The sequence below is a fragment of the Pleurotus ostreatus genome (genome assembly GCF_014466165.1).
Source record: "Pleurotus ostreatus strain PC9 chromosome Unknown scaffold_5, whole genome shotgun sequence".
Classification (NCBI taxonomy): domain Eukaryota; kingdom Fungi; phylum Basidiomycota; class Agaricomycetes; order Agaricales; family Pleurotaceae; genus Pleurotus; species Pleurotus ostreatus.
In genome coordinates, this window is record NW_023503160.1 from 325,104 (window position 1) to 344,489 (window position 19,386).

The 19,386-nt window shown below is 52.6% G+C and overlaps 6 protein-coding genes across 6 annotated transcripts; 4 read left to right on the forward strand and 2 right to left on the reverse strand.

The window, feature by feature from the left end:
* Positions 1-80: 80 nt before the first annotated feature.
* On the reverse strand, positions 81-780 carry PC9H_007071 (uncharacterized protein; the record flags this gene model as incomplete). The annotated part of the gene is made up of 3 exons (XM_036776607.1): positions 81-320; positions 372-441; positions 494-780. The coding sequence occupies 3 exons, from the start codon at positions 778-780 to the stop codon at positions 81-83; spliced, it is 597 nt and encodes a 198-aa protein (XP_036630227.1).
* A 1,241-nt stretch (positions 781-2,021) lies between these two features.
* On the forward strand, positions 2,022-2,955 carry PC9H_007072 (uncharacterized protein; the record flags this gene model as incomplete). Its single annotated transcript, XM_036776608.1, has 4 exons — positions 2,022-2,159; positions 2,213-2,271; positions 2,321-2,396; positions 2,446-2,955. The coding sequence occupies 4 exons, from the start codon at positions 2,022-2,024 to the stop codon at positions 2,953-2,955; spliced, it is 783 nt and encodes a 260-aa protein (XP_036630228.1).
* Positions 2,956-3,227: 272 nt separating this feature from the next.
* Positions 3,228-5,993, reverse strand: PC9H_007073 (uncharacterized protein; the record flags this gene model as incomplete). The annotated part of the gene is made up of 2 exons (XM_036776609.1): positions 3,228-5,468; positions 5,523-5,993. 2 exons carry the CDS (start codon positions 5,991-5,993, stop codon positions 3,228-3,230), a joined length of 2,712 nt encoding a protein of 903 aa, XP_036630229.1.
* Positions 5,994-8,225: 2,232 nt separating this feature from the next.
* On the forward strand, positions 8,226-10,451 carry PC9H_007074 (uncharacterized protein; the record flags this gene model as incomplete). Its single annotated transcript, XM_036776610.1, has 9 exons — positions 8,226-8,310; positions 8,364-8,518; positions 8,569-9,467; positions 9,537-9,586; positions 9,642-9,760; positions 9,814-9,930; positions 9,985-10,109; positions 10,161-10,260; positions 10,329-10,451. 9 exons carry the CDS (start codon positions 8,226-8,228, stop codon positions 10,449-10,451), a joined length of 1,773 nt encoding a protein of 590 aa, XP_036630230.1.
* Positions 10,452-11,507: 1,056 nt separating this feature from the next.
* PC9H_007075 (uncharacterized protein) lies at positions 11,508-15,661 on the forward strand (the record flags this gene model as incomplete). Its single annotated transcript, XM_036776611.1, has 21 exons — positions 11,508-12,053; positions 12,109-12,165; positions 12,223-12,306; positions 12,360-12,406; positions 12,461-12,535; positions 12,591-12,668; positions 12,717-12,765; positions 12,821-12,863; positions 12,912-13,112; positions 13,169-13,702; positions 13,755-13,925; positions 13,985-14,000; positions 14,050-14,106; positions 14,153-14,231; positions 14,280-14,307; positions 14,362-14,373; positions 14,427-14,582; positions 14,638-14,763; positions 14,906-14,985; positions 15,039-15,221; positions 15,272-15,661. 21 exons carry the CDS (start codon positions 11,508-11,510, stop codon positions 15,659-15,661), a joined length of 3,012 nt encoding a protein of 1,003 aa, XP_036630231.1.
* Positions 15,662-17,355: 1,694 nt separating this feature from the next.
* PC9H_007076 (uncharacterized protein) lies at positions 17,356-19,101 on the forward strand (the record flags this gene model as incomplete). The annotated part of the gene is made up of 6 exons (XM_036776612.1): positions 17,356-17,389; positions 17,449-17,470; positions 17,525-18,401; positions 18,453-18,562; positions 18,617-18,782; positions 18,838-19,101. 6 exons carry the CDS (start codon positions 17,356-17,358, stop codon positions 19,099-19,101), a joined length of 1,473 nt encoding a protein of 490 aa, XP_036630232.1.
* Between the last annotated feature and the right edge of the window lie 285 nt (positions 19,102-19,386).

Genomic DNA, 19,386 nt, shown 5'->3' on the forward strand with positions numbered 1-19,386 from the left:
AGTGTGTGGTACTCCAATTAACATTGGCGACCGCATGTAGTTACGAGGGATGCCACATGAGTTAAGGCAAAAGTGTACTATCAACACGACGTCCCCGTGCAGGTTCTACTAGCAATGTAAGTAGTACCACTTCCACGGCCGGATGGCTGCTTCTTAGAAAGCCTGTCAACATAGATGAAGGTCGCCACAATCACATCCGTAATGCCATAACCGCCCGGGAATATCTCCAAGTACGCGGTCCTTCTTGGTGAGCGGATTCCAAGGGAAGAACCATGAAAACTCGCGATGAGAATGTCATCGGAGTCAGCGCTGAGATATAGCTATAGTGGGTTGTTGATATGGCGATCAATTTGGGACGAAGGGCGAAGTACCTTTGGCTTCGAATTTGTGCTAAACCTCCACTGATATTCCTGACCGTTTGGACCAAAGAAGACACGATCACTGACGACACATTTTAGAGCAGACAATTTCCCTTTATAAATCGTACACTTACTCTCCATCTGTCTCGAGTCCTGTGCTGTAAAAATTCTCCTTGCTTTTGACCTCCCCGTCTTCAAACCTCAAGACAGGGGATTTGAAAACGTGCCAATCAATTTTGGCGATGGGGTAGAACCGATCTTCGTCAGCCGTTGTCCTTGGTGTGCCATCGTTCATAATCTTGCTAATAGTTGTCACCCTTCCGGTGATTGCAAAGGAAGTGGTGGCTTTGTAGATGGCGCTTCCATCTTCACAGAAGATATTGTTTCGAGTATCTCTTCCTGTAGAGAGGGACAATTTCATCGTCTTCGACATGCTGGGGAACGCGCACTCGGCAGCCAGTGATCTCTGATATAGTCTTATATCCTGGCCCTTCCATCAAGCTTGGCATAAATGGCGATGCGATTCTAAACAATTGAACTTATGGGGATGGTGCCACTGGAGCACAGGTGTTGGAGACCATCAAAACCCTCCTCCATCTGTTTCCTTTCGGGTTGTAAGATGAATACTTACTGTGTCGACCGTCCGTCGCCTGGGAATACTCCAGTCCACCCAACCTCGCCTAGGGTATATGTAGGAGGGGACGAATTCGCAAAGTCAACGTACCAAGTTTGTGGCGGACAACTCGACGCCCAAAAACAGGGGTGGAAAGGAGTGTGCGAGGGGCCATCTGGATGATTTGGGGACCGCAACCATTCTACCCATCATCAACCTGACACAGACACACGGTTTGCTGGCCTCCTAGGGACTCTCACTATGCAATGCAACTCCAGAGCGACGGTATAGATCATGACTGCTGCCTCTCATCATTCCTCAGTGTAGTGCGGCTCGGACTGCTGAAAACCTCAACTCTTGTTTGAAAAATTCCAATTTTCTGGACTGTACGATGACCTCCAGAACCGAGGACTCAGAGCCCACTTGAAATGCTCGATAAATAACCATCAACTGTATATTCTCAAGGACCCTGGCAGCGGGTGGACTATTTTATAGTTAACATTCTTATCTATTCGATGGGGACGGAGTACCGTTGAAGTACTAAGGCCTAAGATCTGAGCCTCTATAACCGTAGAGCCGTACTCAAGACTTTCACTGCAGTATGACCTTAGATACCTGCAGCCACAGTTATGGCTTCACTCGCGAATGTGGATTCTAATTAATCGTTAATGATACATCAGAATTCATTCGTTAATGCTTCGAAGCAAGCGCTCTGCCGGCTCGTTCTGCAAGCAAACATCACTGGCTAGCTAGTCAGCTGGAAACTGGAGCTACATTGCGGTTAGCTGGGTAATCAACATGTTGTTTATAAGGAAAGCCAATCGTGGGCGTGTAAGTCGATGTGAGAAGCAAAGCCCACGATTTACTGGTTCAATGCCTTCATGAGTTCAATTATTTCATTGTCCCATCCTCACTGTACGCGGCTGCGCGCGTCCTCGAGCCTCCTGAGCACCTCTCTATCACTCAGGAAAGCCCCTGAAGTCCGTACACGTGTCATCGGCGCTTAATACGCACTCCTCATCCCGCCCTCCATCCCGCCCTCTGCTGGCATGTCTCTCGAACAGATCAAACACGACAGGATCAACCTAGCGCGCCTCGTTCGACGGCTGGAGAAGTCGACAGCCACAGACGAATGGAGCTCAGGCGCCGAGCTCTCTGTCTGGGCCAACACGCAGGACGCGCTTCAGGTAGCGTCTACAGGCACACCCCCACGACGAGCGACTGCTGATTTGGCCAACAGAGAGTGGCCTTTGCCAAGAAGTTGCTGAGAAATGTTGAGCTGTATGAGGACGATTCGTTGTACGCACCAGTTCTGCTGTGGTGGAGAAAGGCTGACAACGAAGTTCAGATCCGCGGACGGACGTTTCGAGGAGATTCATACGAAGCTAGATCGAATTGAAGCGTCTTTGAGAGAGGTCGAGAAGGTACGTGCTCGCCATGCTCATATACTCGCGACTTGACCAAGGTTTCCAGCGCTTCACTCCGAAACGTTCACGGCCAAAGTCGATATTGGCGCAGCTCCCGGTGCCAGAAATGGACGCGGGATTGGACGAAAGTGCTCCCCTTCTACCTGCCGATGACCTGCTCCTCCCGCCGTCGGAGACGCCGTCCTTCCCTTCCCCGATCCCCACACTGCTGCCGACTACCGCCCCTCCACTCGCCTCGAAGTCCACAGCCGTCGCGCCCAAATTCCTCCACAATACCCAAGCTTTGCACGAAGAACTATCGGAGCAGCTCGCGCAGATGGCGACGCAGCTCAAGCGCAATGCGGTGCATTTCTCCGAGTCGCTTGCCAAGGACCAGGCGGTGGTGGAGGATGCGCAGGAGAAGCTGGAAGGGAACCTGGGGATGATGACGAAGGAACGCGTGCGTTTGAGGGACCACCGCGGCAAGAGCGGGTCTACTACGTGTCTAGTGGTTCTCAGTTTGGTTACTGTCTGCGCGCTGTTTGTACTCATGTTCTTTGTGATCCGATTCACATGAGCGTAGTACTTTGGTATCTCGGAGTCGTATTTCCTCTGTAGTCTGTTCGTGGATTAAATAAGCAATCAAATGTCTATAGACGTCTTGGACATGCCTGAACATTGTACAGATGTGTAAACAGATATAAGACCTAACTATTCGGTATACCTACATCATTACCTACATCACAGTTACATTGGTATAAATCCTCCTTAGAAGGTTTATCTGTCGCTCTCGTAAGGAGCGCATAAGGAAGGTCATCGGGTGTACTCACTATTTTATTGCTCGAGAGCTTATGCTGTTCTGGGTGGGGGAGGCATATACCGCCGAGAATCGTCCCTTGGGTCTATTGGTCGGGAGTACGTGGAGGCAGGGGGTCTACTGTACGGCGCGCCCAGCGGAGCAGCTCGTGGCGGTGGCGACCTCGGACGATCGTACGACGCCCGAGCAAAGTCCCTTGGCGGCGGCGCACCAAAGCCTCTGTCCCTGTCCCTATCCACGCTGCTCGCACCAGACGGCGGCGGCCGATCATAGTACCCGCTGCTGGCCGTCGACGGCGGGGGCGGGCTCGCGATGCGCGGTGGGGGATAATCACTCGGTCTCCTGGGCGGCGGCGGCGGCGGAAGGGGGTCGCGCGTGCTCTGGGGGGAGTAGTATCCCGGGGGGTACGCGTCGTCCCGCTGCCGCTTCGGAGGCGGCGCCCGCATGTCGTCTGCAGCGGACAGCGGCGGTCGCCGTCCAATGGGGCTCGGGCTCCGCGGACGCACGCGCGAGTACGGGGCCGGGCTTGGGGCGCGGACGGGTGCTGGAGGGGGGTATCGTCGGTCGTCTCTGGGGAGGGACCCAAGCGCCGCCGGGGGCGCATACGAACGGTCTGCTGCTGGCAGCGGCGGCGGCGGGTAATTGTCAGTCAATCTCGAGCTCAGCGCACGTGTCGGTGGGGGGTCGTAGGATCTTGGAGGGGGCGAGCGTCTGTCGCGGTCACGGTCGTCACGGGGGTCCCATGCCTGGCTGCGGGGCGGTGGCGGGGGCGGATCCCGTTCGTACCTATCCCTGTCTCTGTCTCTATCTCTGTCTCTGTCGGATGGGAACGGCGGCGGCGCGCTCCCTTTATGGTTCCAATACTCATCGTCGTAATCCCGTCGTCGATCTGGGTACTCGTGACTGCTGGCGTAGCTCCAGTCCCGTCTGTCGCCTATAGCACGACCACGGTCGGCGTCGTCGTAAGCGCTGCTACCAGGCGGCGGTCCTCTCGTTGCTGCGGTCGGAGGGGAAGGCGGGGGGTGCATCCCCCTCGCTCGCTCGCGATCGCGAGCCAGATCAGCGGCAGACGGAGGCGAAAACCTGCGGGGCGGATACGTGCTTCGTGCGTCGTTGAACCTTGAGGGAGGATCCACAACCATGGCGTCCGAGCGTCTGTCATCGGCATAGCGACTATCATCCGGGCGTTGCGCAGCGCCTCGAGGAGGAGGAGGAGGAGGGAGGCTGTGTTCGCGGGGCAGAGGCGGCGGAAGGCGGTCGCGAGTGTCCACGGAGCGGGGCGGAGAGGGCGACGGGCGACTCACGGGCGGCCTAGTCCCACGGGGGTCAGTATCGCGTATAACGGAAGAAGCACGATGGGAGTCATAGCCAGAAGGTCGAGACATAGGCGGCACCCGGCCACGATCAGGAGATGGTGGACGAGGGGGGTATCGAGTCTCTGCCGGACGTCCTGCTGGTGGTCGGTCATCGGGGCGCGCAGGAAGCAGAGGAGGGCGTGATGCAGCACGAGACCCTGGGTTTGTTCTGTCGTCAGTGGGACGCGGCGGCGGGCGGCCGCCTGATCCTTCGGGCACAGTTGGAGGACGAGGAAGGCGACTGTCCCCTGAGGATGGTGGCACCGACGTATTTGCAGAAGATCTGATAGGCGAAGCAGTGATAGTAGGCGCAGCAGTCAAGTGAGAGATGCGGTCTTCCAGACTTGAGGCCTGACGAGCTGGGAGCGTGTCTTCGGCCCTGGTCAGCCTATCTTGCAGAGAAGGGAGGACGCGGGTGTTGCCAATGCGCTCTTCTAGCCGAGGTCTGTCTTCAATACGGCTTCGCTCATCCATGTCCGCAGGAGCTCTAGTTCCAAGTACACGAGAGTCAGCACCAGGCGTAGGAGAAGCAGGAGGCGGTCGACGGTCATCCATAGCTCTACGAGGCGGGCCTTCGTCACTAGCTGCGGGCCGCAGTGCACGACCAGGCGATGGCGCGTGCCGGTCATACGAAGGCTCGTAGTGCCGTTGCTCGGGAGGCGGCCTGCGCACGTCAGACATCCGCCGCTCATCGCGAACACCCCGATCCCGATGATCTCTGTCGCGTTCCCAGTCTCTATCGCGCGCATCCCAATCTCCGTCTCGATCCCGCGGCGCAGTGCTGCCGTTTCGAACAAGGGGCACCGGCGACGCATCAGCCCCAAGTCGGTCGCTGAGCGGCCGCCCTTCAGACGGGCTTGCCGCAGTTGCTGGGGACGGTCCTGCGCCAGAATCCTCGTTTGCGTTTGCTTGCTTTTTCTATGGGTCACAAAACGGTCAGAAGACGACTAGCACGGGCTAGAGTTGATGTACATTGTTCACAGACGTGTTCACCGCTATCGATCTGTCCTTGTTGTGAATCCGTGGAGGCCTGGTCCGATTTTGATCCCCTGGAGACGTGGGTCCGTCTTGAGGCTGAGCTTGGCCATGGGCAGGAGCGTTGGGTCCTAGGTAGAGGCTTGCCAGAGCGCGGGGCTGAGGAACCGCACGGTAAAACTCGTGCTGGCCGTTCCTTATCATATCCTTGAGCTTTTCGAGAATCTCGAGGTCGTCCTCGCCAGGGGGGAGCACCATCTGCGGAGTGGGCAAGAACTGCTGGGTGTGGTCTGTGTGTGCCATGGGGAAGCCAGCGAAGGGCGAGCCAGGGAAAGGCGAGGTCATGAAGCCAGCCGACGCCTCGTGGAGAAAAGGAGTATCTGGTCCGTCTGTGAGCGTGGTGACTGTGCGTTCTCGGGGGATCGGGAGCGTCCGCCCTTTCCGTTTCTTGTTTTGGCGTGTCGACATCTCGGTTGTTTGTGTATTTGTGTGTGTCCCTTGTTTATTCGTTTATTCAAGATCAGTTAGGAGATCCAGCTTGCAGCCAAAGCGCTTCAAGAGGATTTTATATGGTGTTTGGGGAAGAAATGCAAAGGTTTCGCAGACGGCGCACGGTCGGAGACGGTCAGCCACTTTGCAAATCAGGTGCGTGATCAGGGGATTATTTAATTATCGTAAATAATCGACAAAATGATACATGGTAGACAAGGTCTACAGTTGTCAGTTATCGCGACGAGGCGGTAAAAGGCCTGAGGGACGGGGAGTTGCTACATGTCGGTTGTTTCGTTCTGCCATCTATGTACTGCGCCTGGTAAAGATACACCACAACAGCGAACACGGAGAGGACGGCCATAAGTACCAAAGAGTGCCCACCACAGGGATGGAATCGGGACAGATGGCACGAAGGCAAAGGGGCAGAAGACTCCATACACCCGCAAGGAAGTAACGCGATACCTGAAGAACTAGGTCGCACAAACCAAAAGGACTGTACACCGCTGACCATTAGGAATCGTGACCGTGGACTTGCAGACCTAATGATGCGAAGAGATAGCAACAACCACAGAGACGAGGAAGCCAAGGGTAAATGAATGGTGAAGGCAGGGAGGGAACGAAGTGGGCAAGCATAACAAACCACAGGGGAATAAGAACATTGAGACGCCGGTATATGGAGGGGAAGGAAAGGATAAGATACTGGAGAGTTGTCACTTGACTCACCAACTTAGATACCGAAAACTATGCGACGGTAATACTGGCATCACGAACAATTGATCTTCCCAACTGAGAACTGCGCTGCTGTTCTCTCCAGGGTTGTTCCGTGGTTTGGCGCTTCATCGACTGGCTAGGGGAGAGTGAGGGATCAGTGGGCTCTCCCTGTGCATAAGCTTTTATGGTTGAATGGCACCATATGAAAGTGAGATGGTACAGGTGGTGTACAAAGAGAGTTCAAGATGGACCAACTTTTGAGGGAGGCTATCCGTACGCAGAAGAGCAGACCGTCCTGCACTGTGGTAACAGAGCTTGTGCGTGCAGGGAATTTCCCTTCAACGCAAGCACGATGTTGTTGTAACTTGTAACCCATATACGCTCTGTAACCAACAAAGACAGTCAGTATAGAGATTTGCTACAGAAACGCACAAGGGATTTCAAGAAATGAAGGGACTAGATAAGTGATACCAGGATAATCACAACTGCTAGCCCTGAGGCCTGAGGGCTCGAGAGTCGAGGGATATGCCATTGGTTTGAGGTACATGCTCGACAGACACCTAGTCGCGGTTTGGTATGTGTATGTTTCATTTCGCTCCCAATGCTCTAGACAATACTGGCGCGCTTTCAAACACTCAGATCTTCATTTTCAAAGGCTTCGAGGGCTTTGAAATGGTCGGCGCTCGTTTTCCGAATTTCTCCACCAGCACGCAGACGACATCTATAATATATATCCACTGTAAGTACTGAAACTCGACTCTCATGTTCACCTTTTCTCGGTCTGCCCCAAGGTTCTATCCACTGAGGTGCTGCTGCGACTAGTCGTATTGCAAGTAGCGAGCCACCTTCTACTCAGGTGGTCACATCGTCGTCGCTTATTGGGTCGCGGGGACGTATGGGACTCGACACTGTAGCGGTGATTGCGTCCGGGCTCGTTCGTGCATGATAGCTGGGTCAGGCTTCCGCTTCTAATTTCCTCTTGCCCTCCCCTCCCCTTCTAGCTCGCATTTGCGACGTATCTGACTTTCGACTAGCCTTTTCTCTTCAGCCAGAACTACAGTTCGCAGGTCCCCTCGCGGGTATCGGCTAGCGTTCCACGTGTGGCCAGCTAGGTGTGGTCCTTCAGCTCGTTTGAACTGACTAGAGTTCGGTGGTCTTGACACGTCTCCTTGCAACTCCACGCTTTCATATAGTGCTTATAACGGTTAGGTAAAATACCCTGCGGCGTTTCTACAAACTGAAAATAGTACGAAATCCGAAGAAGCAATCACTTACCGGGGACATAAGTACATGCCAAATTGTCTTCCAAATATTGCGTGCACTGAGCGAGCGTCCAAGTAAATGGATAATGTAGCGACAAGGAAAGTCAAAGTGGGATATGGTCCAAATTGACCACGTGACATCTGCCGAGGCGGGACTAATTCGGCGCGCGCTCTTCCTCCTTTACCACCACCACTGCCATCGCCGTTTCTGTCTTTCTTCGCTTTCACGTACCTCATGTCATCCGATTACGAGTTCTCCGACGATGATGGCGATTACTACGACGATGGCGATATGATGGACACCCAAGAAGACGAAGACGGTAAGCTACAGCTTCACTTACTCAGCGTGGCCAAGTGGTGAACGCTTTCGCAGACGACGAAATGATGGGCTCTTACGACGACTTCAAGATCACTCCCAAAGGAAAGCACAAGTCGTACGAGGTTGAGTACGAGTCACTCAGTCAAGATGCCGTCGAGCAGCTGATGTCGGCGGATGTCGAGCACATTTGCGGCATCTTCGGTGTCGACGTGAGTCACTTCCAGCAGTATCTGTGCTCTCGAGTACTGAACCCCCTCAGCGGGATGCAGCGCTGCTGCTCTTACGATCCATGTCCTGGAACAAGGAGCGCTTAATCGAGAAGTATATGGATAACGCAACAAGCGTGCTGTGTGCAGCAGGTATCCAGGTCCCCGAGCCTACACCGGAAACCTCCAGACCCCATTCCACTACAGCTCGGCGTTCCACGCGATCCACGAACAAGTTTCTTGGTCTCAGCTCCGCCTCGAAACCGAAATCGCCTACACCTCCCGCCGCCACTTCGCCAAAGTCTTTCGTGTGCCCGATCTGCTTCGACGACTCGCCCGATCTGACTACACGTGCCTTGGTGTGCGAGCACCAGTTCTGTACGGGGTGCTGGGCTACATACATATGCTCCAAGATACGAGATGAAGGCGAGCACGCGATCAGGTGCATGGCAGAGGGCTGTCATATAATAGCTCCCGATACATTTGTTCGTACAGTGCTATCCTCGGAGGATGGCGACCCAGAGGAGAACGCGCTTGCGCTTTCCCGGTTCCATGAGCTAGTGGTACGTCACTTTGTGGCGTCTAACGCGAGCCTGAAGTACTGTCCATATCCCGGCTGTACGAACACGGTATCTTGCCCATCTGCGTCTTCCAAGTCTAGTCTGATCCTCATGGTCCCGACGGTGTCTTGTGGTGCACGTGGGATCGGCGGCCAATCAGTGTCGGCCAGTCAGGTATTGGAGAAGGGTGGAGGGCTCGGGATTCAAGCCAAAGAACACAAGTTCTGTTTTGGTTGCCCTATTGATGGCGATCATCGCCCTCTTATATGTACTGTTGCAAGGATGTGGATCAAGAAATGCCGCGATGATAGTGAAACCGCGAACTGGATCAAGAGCAACACTAAAGAGTGTACCAACTGCTTGAGCACAATCGAGAAGAATGGGGGTTGCAAGTGAGTTCGGGTTTCGCAGTTTTATATCCCGCGAAGTTGCATTTACTGACGAACGCGTGTTTTGTACAGCCATATGACTTGCAAGAAGTGCAAGCATGAGTTTTGCTGGGTTTGCATGGGTAAGTGGCTTCGGGTTGTCTGCATGGCGTTGGCTAAAAGTTCACGCTAATTTAGGTCCATGGTCTGAACACGGTACCCAATGGTACTCGTGTAATCGATACGACGAGAAGGCAGGCATCGACGCCCGCGATGCCCAGAGTCGGAGTCGCGCATCCCTAGAACGCTACCTTCATGTCCGTCTCACTCTTTCTAATCCCGCCTTCGGCTGACGCGAATGCTTACATAGTACTACAATCGTTGGGCCAATCACGAGCAATCGGCCAAGCTGTCGATAGATTTATACGCAAAGACGGAGAAGAAGATGGAGGATATGCAGGTCACGTCCGCGCTCACGTGGATCGAGGTCCGTCGCATAATTGTATCATGCCAGTCACTTTCTTGACGACCAAGCCATCAGGTGCAATTCATGAAGAAGGCAGTGGAGGAGGTGGATAAATGCCGAATGACCCTCAAGTGGACTTACGCTATGGCGTACTACCTTGCCAAGGGTAACGAGAAGGATCTGTTCGAGGATAATCAGAGGTACGAATCTTTCAGATGCATTGTTCCCGATTCTGATCCTTCCAACTGTAGGGATCTAGAGAAAGCCGTAGAAGACTTGTCAGAACTGCTGGAATCGCCCATTGAGCCCGAGACTATACCCCAACTCAGACAGAAGGTCACCGACAAGACGGTAAGTCTGAATCTCTCTTCACGCGCCTTGCCTTTCCCAAACACTAATTTGACGAACGTCTTTCGTAGGTATACGTACAGAATCGTAACGAAATAGTTTTAGAAGATACTGCGAACGGGTTCCTTGAAGGTCGATGGAAGTGGAACGCCGTTGTCGAGGGATTTGACGAACCTGAGAGGCTGGAGTACTGAGTACCCAGCACTGACGAACACAGTTCATGGTTCTCTTTCACCATTCTCATCATGTATCACGTACGATCCGGATTCCACGGTTGGACTCTCGTTTTCTTTTCATGCAAATAATCCCCCTCTAACATTGTACACTCCACGTATTAGACGCACGCAGTCCTATACAATATATACAGATATATGTACGTATCCTCTTATTTAATCGTAATGCTCGTGTGGACCTGAGCACGCAGATAGGTCGCTATGAACGTCGCTTTGGCTTGCTACTTGATATTTGTCAACACGATTTCTCAACCAATGCAGGTGGTAAATGTCCGTTAGTTCACGCATCAACGCATCATGATCTATCTTTGTCCCGCTCCGAGCCCGAGCCGCAAATCCGACACATTGATCATCAGGCACAATCAATGTTTTACAATCCCCAGACTTCCCCGAGCTTGCTTACTGAGGCTCACATATGTATACAGTCAATCCCTCCGCCCACAGCGGACGCTGGAAGGCTTCTAGAAGCTGGATAATTGATGTTGATGCGCCATCACCGTGGCTTTTTGCACTTGCACATGGTGTATTCAGCGTTACTGTACCGGTTGGGACATCTGGACTACGAAGATGCCGAGTCGACCCAGAGGGCTCGCCACAGCACTGCCAGAGACTCGAGCATTCGAAGATCATCCCCGTGCGTATTTGCCGACAGAACCTCTATAAGCATGGCTCCGTTGGTTCGATGTTGCCTGGATGACGGCAGAGCGAGCAAAAACACAAGTGGCAAACGTCGTTCGGCAGCGCCACCTGACCTACGGACCCAATTGCATTCCGTTGTATTCCTAGAAGGGGCGGACAAAACGTCGGTTTGATGGGATGGAGACTTACGCGACATTATCCAGGTACTTGATCTCCTTTCGTGCCGGCCAGATGACACTATTCTCATTTGGACGTTCAAGGTAGCAATCTCTGTCGCCGGCGCTCCCAGCCTCCCACATGGACTGCAGGACCTTGAGTCACCAATGCCCCAGTGGAATAGTATAAGAAGGTAGAAACGACCAGAGATACTTCAGCAGAATGTTGCCTCCTCCCAAGGTAGCAGCGAGTCTTCTCTTGGGGTACTTGCTTTCCGCAGGTACTCTTGCTAACGCTCAACGATTCCGCAACGCTGGCAACGCTCGAGTGGCTGGCGGTGTGGCGCCGCAAGGCATCGTCTGGGACTCGACGACCTCGGCGGCTGCTTCGACTATCGGCGGAGCCACTGCGAGCCTGAACTCGACCTCCGTCTCTAGTGTCGCAACTGTCGCAACAAGTGTAGCCTCCATCCCTGCGAACGCCACCAGCGTCCAGCCGACCTCTGTGCCCATCAGTTCGACCGCTCGGCCGACGGCGGCGTCGAATGTCAATACTCGCAGTGTTTCATCCTCGTCCAACTTCTCGTCGCTTCCAAGCGCAACTACACGAGGGACGGCTATATCGTCGAGTGTCGCGCCCGCGATCACTAGTGCTTCGAGTAATCTCCGCAAAAGGGCGGCACAGGCAGCGATCCCAGAGTGCCTGAAGACCGTCGAGCTGTCTTGCCTGAATCTGGCAGCGAACTGTATAGACTCTGTGAATTTTGGCGTAAGTGGAATCTGTCGTTGTCACCTTTCGTGCAAAATACTGATTGTCACCCTAGAATAGCAACAATCTCTGGGGAATCCGATCTTGTGTCGCTGCCGCCACTTGCTACGGGGTTCGTGATCTCTAGGGTGCTCAACCAATCCTGCGGTATTAATCGTTGTGTTTTTAGGTCGGCGATTTGATTACGAGCGTTAATTGCCAGACCGGGTTCAACCTGGCTAACTCTGACGAAGCTAGCTTAGATTACAATAACGTAGGATTTGTTTCACTCCTCGAATCATTGCGATATCTGATGATTCGCTCTAGATCTATGCCCCGATTGTTGGGAGTTGCGCGTTCAACCCTGGCGGATGGTAAGGGGTTCGAGATATCCATAGATGTCGTCGATGCTGACAAAATCACTACAGTCCAATCACACAGCAAAACTACATCGACTTCTATTATGGGACGCTGAGTCTGATCAATACGGCCAATTTCCCAAGGTACGTTTGTCTTGTGATGCGCATGCGCCACGGACTAATTTTCAATCGTCACTAGTGATGTGAGTGTGGTCATCGGATTTTGGAATCCCATCCTCTCTTGGGCAGCTACTGGGACTACCATTCCATATTTAAAGTGAGCAGATCATCCTCATGGTTATGTTGATACTGATAATTGGATCAGCTTCAACGACTGGCTACATTTCTCGTCGTTTCCTACAGCTCCGCCAGTGGTGGGTATCACATTGACATATTGTGGAAGTATTGTACACTCAAATCGTCCCTCAGATCACCCAGCCTCCCGCTCCAACCTTCACTAATGTGCCATGGAGTGAGTTCATCATACAGCACACGCGTCCATTGCTCATCATGTCTTCAGACCCAAATCCAGTGCCCTCGCCTGGTGCAACGTCGCAGACATTTATTCGTTCTAGCACAACTGTGATTATCGCAATCCCGACTGTTACCGTAACAGTAACAGTTGCAGGAGCAACTATCACCGTAGCACCTGGAGGTACGCCTGTTGGTGGCACAGTTCCAACAGACGTCACTCAACCAGGCGCCGTCACCCCGACTTGGAGTAAGTCCACCTTCCCTAGTAATGGTCTCCTTCAGCTAAGGAATCAATATCAATAGACCCCAACCCCATCATCCCTTCAACCGCCTCGTCGGTAACCTTCATTGCTGGGACGTGGACGAGTGTTGTACCGGTCCCAACATCTTCGGATTCACCAATCACAGTTCACGGCCCTCCAGATGAAGACGACGGGAACGATGATGACAACTCCTGGCTTCTTATATTTGGCTTGCTTGGTCCAATCATTGTTGGGACTTTACCAGCGTCAGTCAGCGTTGTTGGCGCTCCCATTCCTGCACCAACGCCGCCACCGGATTGGCCAGACGATGGGTCCTGGGTTCCGCCCCCGACGTCTGGAGGAGGTGATCCGGACGATCCAGACGATCCAGATGACCCAGACGACCCAGACGACCCACAAACTTGTCATTTTAGTACATTGCCGCCTTATACTTTCCCCTACGACGGCGAAGGAGAATTCGATCCGGAAGACGGTGGGTTTAGGCGCCGGGAGCTTGACTTTGGACAGTATGGCAATAGTTCTCGTCCGAGAGCTGGACGATCTCTCCACATGTTATACAAGCGCGCCGTACGCAGTAAGTTTGATTTTCGCCGTTTGTAGGAGCCGTAATCTTACCTCGATATCAGGAATCGTCCTAGGACCTTGTGGTGATGCCCGTTCCTTCAACGGTGTCGGTTTAGGTGTCGCAACGTGGTACACTATCAATCCGCCAAATATTATACCCGCAGTTTCTTCTTCCGCCACGACACTGTTCAACGTGCCCGGGTCTAATCACGTAGCCCATGATGGGAAAGAAGGTGAGTGTCGGTTTCTACGTCATCTTCCTGCGAATGTGAACTCATGGTTTGTTGAACAGCCGAGCATCTCTTCGAGTACGCGCGAGCACCACTTTGCCTCAGATCTTCATTCAACTTGAAATAGGTTCCGATACATTCTTGATTTCTTCAATGCCCAATTCACTGCAGGTGATTGCGCTTGGTAAGTATTTCGTTAGGTTTCGATATTTTGACTTAGGACTTGGCAGGCTTCGACCGAATGTTTGGAACGCGCTCCAACCAGACGGAACTCTTACAAATGTAGCCCTTGGTGCTGCTATCGACCAAGTACATTCACCGTCCTAAGTCTGTGTCAGTTAGCTAACAATGTGATAGGTAGCCAACCTTGTATGGGCTGACGCAGGTCAGTATCTTCTCTTCGTACTGTTTTATATCTTCTGATCACAATATGCTTTAGTCATTAACACTGGTAAATCTTATAGAGTCACGTCCATTTGGGCTCTATTGACTATATTATTCCAGCTAAATCCTACGTCACTAACAATGACAAGCCTAACGCGAATGATCCTCCTCTTTCCGGTCACATTGCTGGCCTAAGTTCATTGGATCCAGCAGTATCAGGGGATACAGCACTTCAAATCGAGGAGTTGATTCGAGCCTTTGGGATGCTTGGACAGTGTATGCAACGTGTATTGCTCCCTACTTCCCACCCTCATGGATTTTAACCCCCTAGATTTCGATGCTAATTCTGCTGCGATCAGAGCCACAGCCCAACGTGTTCAAAACATATTCGCCCTGATAACGCCAGCGACACCGGCCTACCCACCCGTTGACACGAGATTCAACAATTTCTTCAGAGGTATTATGACTGCATACACACAACGCATCAGGCGCGTTCATATTCTGTCCTTCCCTTGATAACTTGGGTGCTGACGTTATGTGTAGAACTCGAGGCGTCAACACATATAATGCATATGTCGCGCGACTCAATGTGCTCTTAGCACAAGCAACAGCTACCAACCCACCTGGAAATCCGGCCCCTGTCGTTCCTGCATGCTGGCCTGTTTACCATGATGCTACAGTAAGTCTGTCGCCCTCCGCAGCTCCCCCCTTCTGTCCCAACGTCACGCGTAGATACTTGCTCGCCTTAACGCCGCTGGAATCAACTCTGGGAACTTCATCCCACCGGCCCTTCAGCACGCACCATGTAACTCGGCCGGGCAATCAGGTCGATTTGTGCTCTTTTACGACGCCATTACTGGAAATCCAGTATTCTTTGTCGGAAACCCGATTTTCCAGATCGCGGCTCTTGGCTCGGTAAGGCGAACAATCTCTAGCGGCGATTTGTGTTAACCCACTTCGTGTAGCGGTACTCGGGACTTTGGCTCCCGCCTGCTTCCACCATCTACTATGACGTTGACCTCGCGGCGGCATATGGTGCTCAGTGCAATGGAATTCATTTCATTACGCGAGGCACAACTGGACAAACTTCCCCCAATTTCCGCATTGCGACTTGGGACCAGGACTGCAACGGCGTGAATAATGGACCAGCTCTCTCAAACCTCCATATCGTCGACCAGAACGACAACCGACAACCTTGCTTCTTCAACAACTTCAACGACGGCACCAATACTTTCGCTATTGATTGCGGTCCTTCACAAGCTGCCGTTCAGACCTGCATCACGCATGTGAACCAAGTCGACGGCGTCCAGGGTGCTACCACGACTGTGCCCCTCCTGCAGTTCCAGGCACAGTAAATTGCCTTTCCATACTCTAAACCTTTCAAATGTATTTCGATGCGAAGTCACAATCAAATCATATCCCTTTCCTCGCTCGAGTCCTTCGCACCAAGTGTGCCAGAGTCTACCTTAGATCTACTCGTTATTACCGCAGTGTTATCATTCTGTATGTCTGTTACTAATGCCAGGCAAGAAGGTTTAAGCTTCTAAGTCCCTATCTCTCTCATCGCAGCCCCTAACCCCTTCTGCAGTTCCTGTGCGTAAATTCTGTGCAGCCAGGGATCTCGGAGGTGATGCACCTCTCCCTTCCCACTTATGTGGCCATAGATTTGAATGTCCCCTGAAATCTATGCATCTATTCTACACATCCTAAACAAGGTGGGTGATTCCGAACAGATGCCTCGTCCGTCTGCGTAAAGCAGTTCGTCCACTTGCATTACCCAGGTTCAGATGAAGCAGACTAGATTTCCCTCATTACAGTGCTTACTTACTTGAAACACAACCTTGTACTGTAAACAACAGAAGGCTAGTCAGGCGCTTCATCAGCCAAAGCCCGGATTCATATTCATCAATTCGCACGTGGCAGTATTCCTGACAGTATTTTCTGAATTTCCCAGGGTGGTACTTACTACCTGGGCATCACGCGCCCAAAGTCCCAAGGCCGCGCCCGCCCACAGCTTCGTGATCAATTCCATCAAAGCCTGCATTCTCGCAAATCCACCTCTTCATTGGTCGTGTACGGACGCAATGACAGTGGTGCTTCTTTTTCCCGTCTCATGATCATGGCCACCTGAGCGAACCTGAAAAGGGCGTGACTCGATGATCGTCGCTACGTTTTGAGGCAAACAGCACAAATTTGATTCCGTCAGGCAGACAGACGACCGTCATCAGCGGTCCGGGAAGGGGCGAAGAGCGAGCGAGGTTGTTTCCCACCAAGAAGTTTTTTCGCTGCCAAGGACAAATATGCTCACAGGCTTGCTCCACCATCGCAAATGAATTATGCAGCCAAGGCGATGGGAACAACTTGCGCGTCGTCGTCTGTGATTCTACTCGGCTGGTGTTCCAGTCGGTGCATGGAAGTGAGCATGGCGCAATTTTGGGAGGATGCCAGGGCGCCCTGGCATGCTGGGGGCTATGTTACAGCGTCCATGTCATCATGAAGTGGCAGGCGTATGTAGGTCCTGGCTTCTGCGCAGCGGAGGCGACCCACCGGACGTTGATGTGCTGCTATTTTGGCTTCCTTTCGGCAAACATGCCGTCAACTGGGCGCACGGCATACTTTTTAGATTGCGAGCCCGACGACAGCCGACGACTCGCTCAACGAACAAAATGAATGATTCAAAGCTGTCCAGTGTTGGCTGCGGAATTTTGGCGTTGTTCCTGAGCCAGACAAATTGTCGATGAATTGGCCTAAAGGAGGCTACGCCCTTACAACAACAGTTGGGCGTTTCGGATCAATGAGAGATTTTCGGCGTCTGCACTGAGTGCGAAAAGTTGAATGTCCGAAGGTCCTGAGTAATTGGGTCAACGGCGAAGGGCAACCGACGACAAACCTCCAAGGTACCGACTCCCTCCACCATTTTCTTTGTTGTTCCCCTCGTTGTCGAGTCCGTCCTCCACAACGGCGAGGCTAACCACCTAATTCCGCATCGTCGCCTGGCGTCGTTATTCGCTCTTTACCTTTCTCCTCACATTAGTGACCTTCGACTTCAATGCTTTACTTGACTTCTGATGCATTTCCAATATGTGCGTTTTCCTGCCTTTTCACCGCGCGCGACGATGGAAAAAGCTGATATCTGCTGCAGTCGTCCCTTTTGGTGTCATTGGGTAAGGAAGATCGCTAGTCTTGACGCTAGGGCCCATTTTAAAGGATTTTCCTAGCTTCTACCGATACCTCTGGTACCTAATTCGCGTAACCGCTTCTGTCGTCTACCGCCCAGTCCCACTACCCGAAAACCCAACCTATATCGCCTCGGAAGATGTTACCATCATCGTGCCCACAATCGACGCCGGCGAGGAATTCAAAGAAGCTGCGAACAGCTGGCTCGTCGGCAAGCCCAAGGAAATCCTTATCATCACGGAGGAAAAGATGCTTGGCCCCCTCCAAGAACTCGCCAACGCCGTCGACCCGGAGCGTATACGAGTCCTGACTGTGCCTTTCGCCAACAAGCGGCTGCAGATGAGCCACGGCATCAAGAACACCACCACTGATATCATTGTTTTCGCCGATGATGATGCTATCTGGCCGCCCACCCTCCTCCCTTACACCCTTGCATGCTTTGAGGACCAGAAGGTTGGCGGTGTTGGAACAAGTCAGCGTGTCCAGTCTGTGGGCAAGCGGATGACGGTGTGGGAAGTACTCGCTGCGTTTCGTCTCACTATCCGAAACATCGAGATCTCTGCTTCAACGCATATCGACGGCGGTCTTCCATGTTTGTCCGGGCGCACAGCCGCTTACCGTACCGTTATTCTCAAGGACCCCGAATTCCTCCACGGCTTCACCCACGACTACTGGTTGGGTAAATACCAACTCAATTCTGGTGACGACAAGTTCTTGACCCGCTGGATGGTGAGCCATGGATGGAGTACCTACGCCCAGTGCTGCAAAGAAGCAGAGCTCTTGAGCACTATGAAGCCCAATTGGCGATTCCTCAAGCAAGTATTGCGATGGACTCGAAATACTTGGCGTTCCGATCTCAGAAGTTTATTCATGGAGAGGCATATATGGACGGCGCATCCTTACGTAGCATATACGATGGTGAGTGTCCTCGCTATTGCCGATAGTTACGATCCTGAAGATGGTCTCTAGGTTGACAAACTTATCAACCCTTTTACGCTTCTCGTCGGGCCTTGTCTTGTCTCTTATCTCATATATAAGAGTACAATACCAATAGAGAAAGGCGGTTATCATTTGCCTTGGTGGTACGCCTCATCCTCTCTGAGACCTTGCGCCTCAACTAACCTCTCGCTTAGGAATATTCTCATATCCTACCTTGTCTGGTTGTCTGCGACCCGTACAGCTAAGCTGCTACCTCATCTATGGACCCGCCCGCAAGATATCGTTTACGTACCCGCATTCATCCTGTTCGGATATTATTTCGCTATCATGAAACTATATGCCCTCTGCACGCTTCACGAGGTAAGTTGTTGGTTCGTTCTCACTGCGACCTTGCTGTTGATGCATGTATCTACAGACTGGTTGGGGAACTCGTGCCGGTATCGGTGATGCCTCCGCTGCGACTGCAGCCATGGACAACATGGGCACCCCGAACGAAAAGGCCGCACCATCGTACAACCCATCACAACAACCACAACCATACTACAGCCAACCTCCGAACAGCAACAACATCAGTCTATCGCCGTTCTCGGATCGGAACGAGGTTCCCGTATACTCACAGAGAGGGCAGTCGCCGTATCACCAAGGCGGCGATGATATGCAGATGGGTTATGCAAAGTAATTTAAGATTGCTTGGCAGGTAAATGTGACGAGGAGGGTGGCGTTGTCAGCCGTATGGCCACGCTTCTTCATGGTCTGTCCGTACGCCTGGTAGGCAGTGTTGACACTGTCCAACTTTCGTCGACGCTTGGATATTGAACCTTCCTTCTCGTAGCATTAATGTGTTCATGATCTGTCAGGACCTTGCACACCCATCATTCATCCATCCATCCTCATGTGCTTTACATACCCTTATATCTAGACTTGTCGCGTTGTTCCCCGCACACATCATTTTCTTCTCTCAACA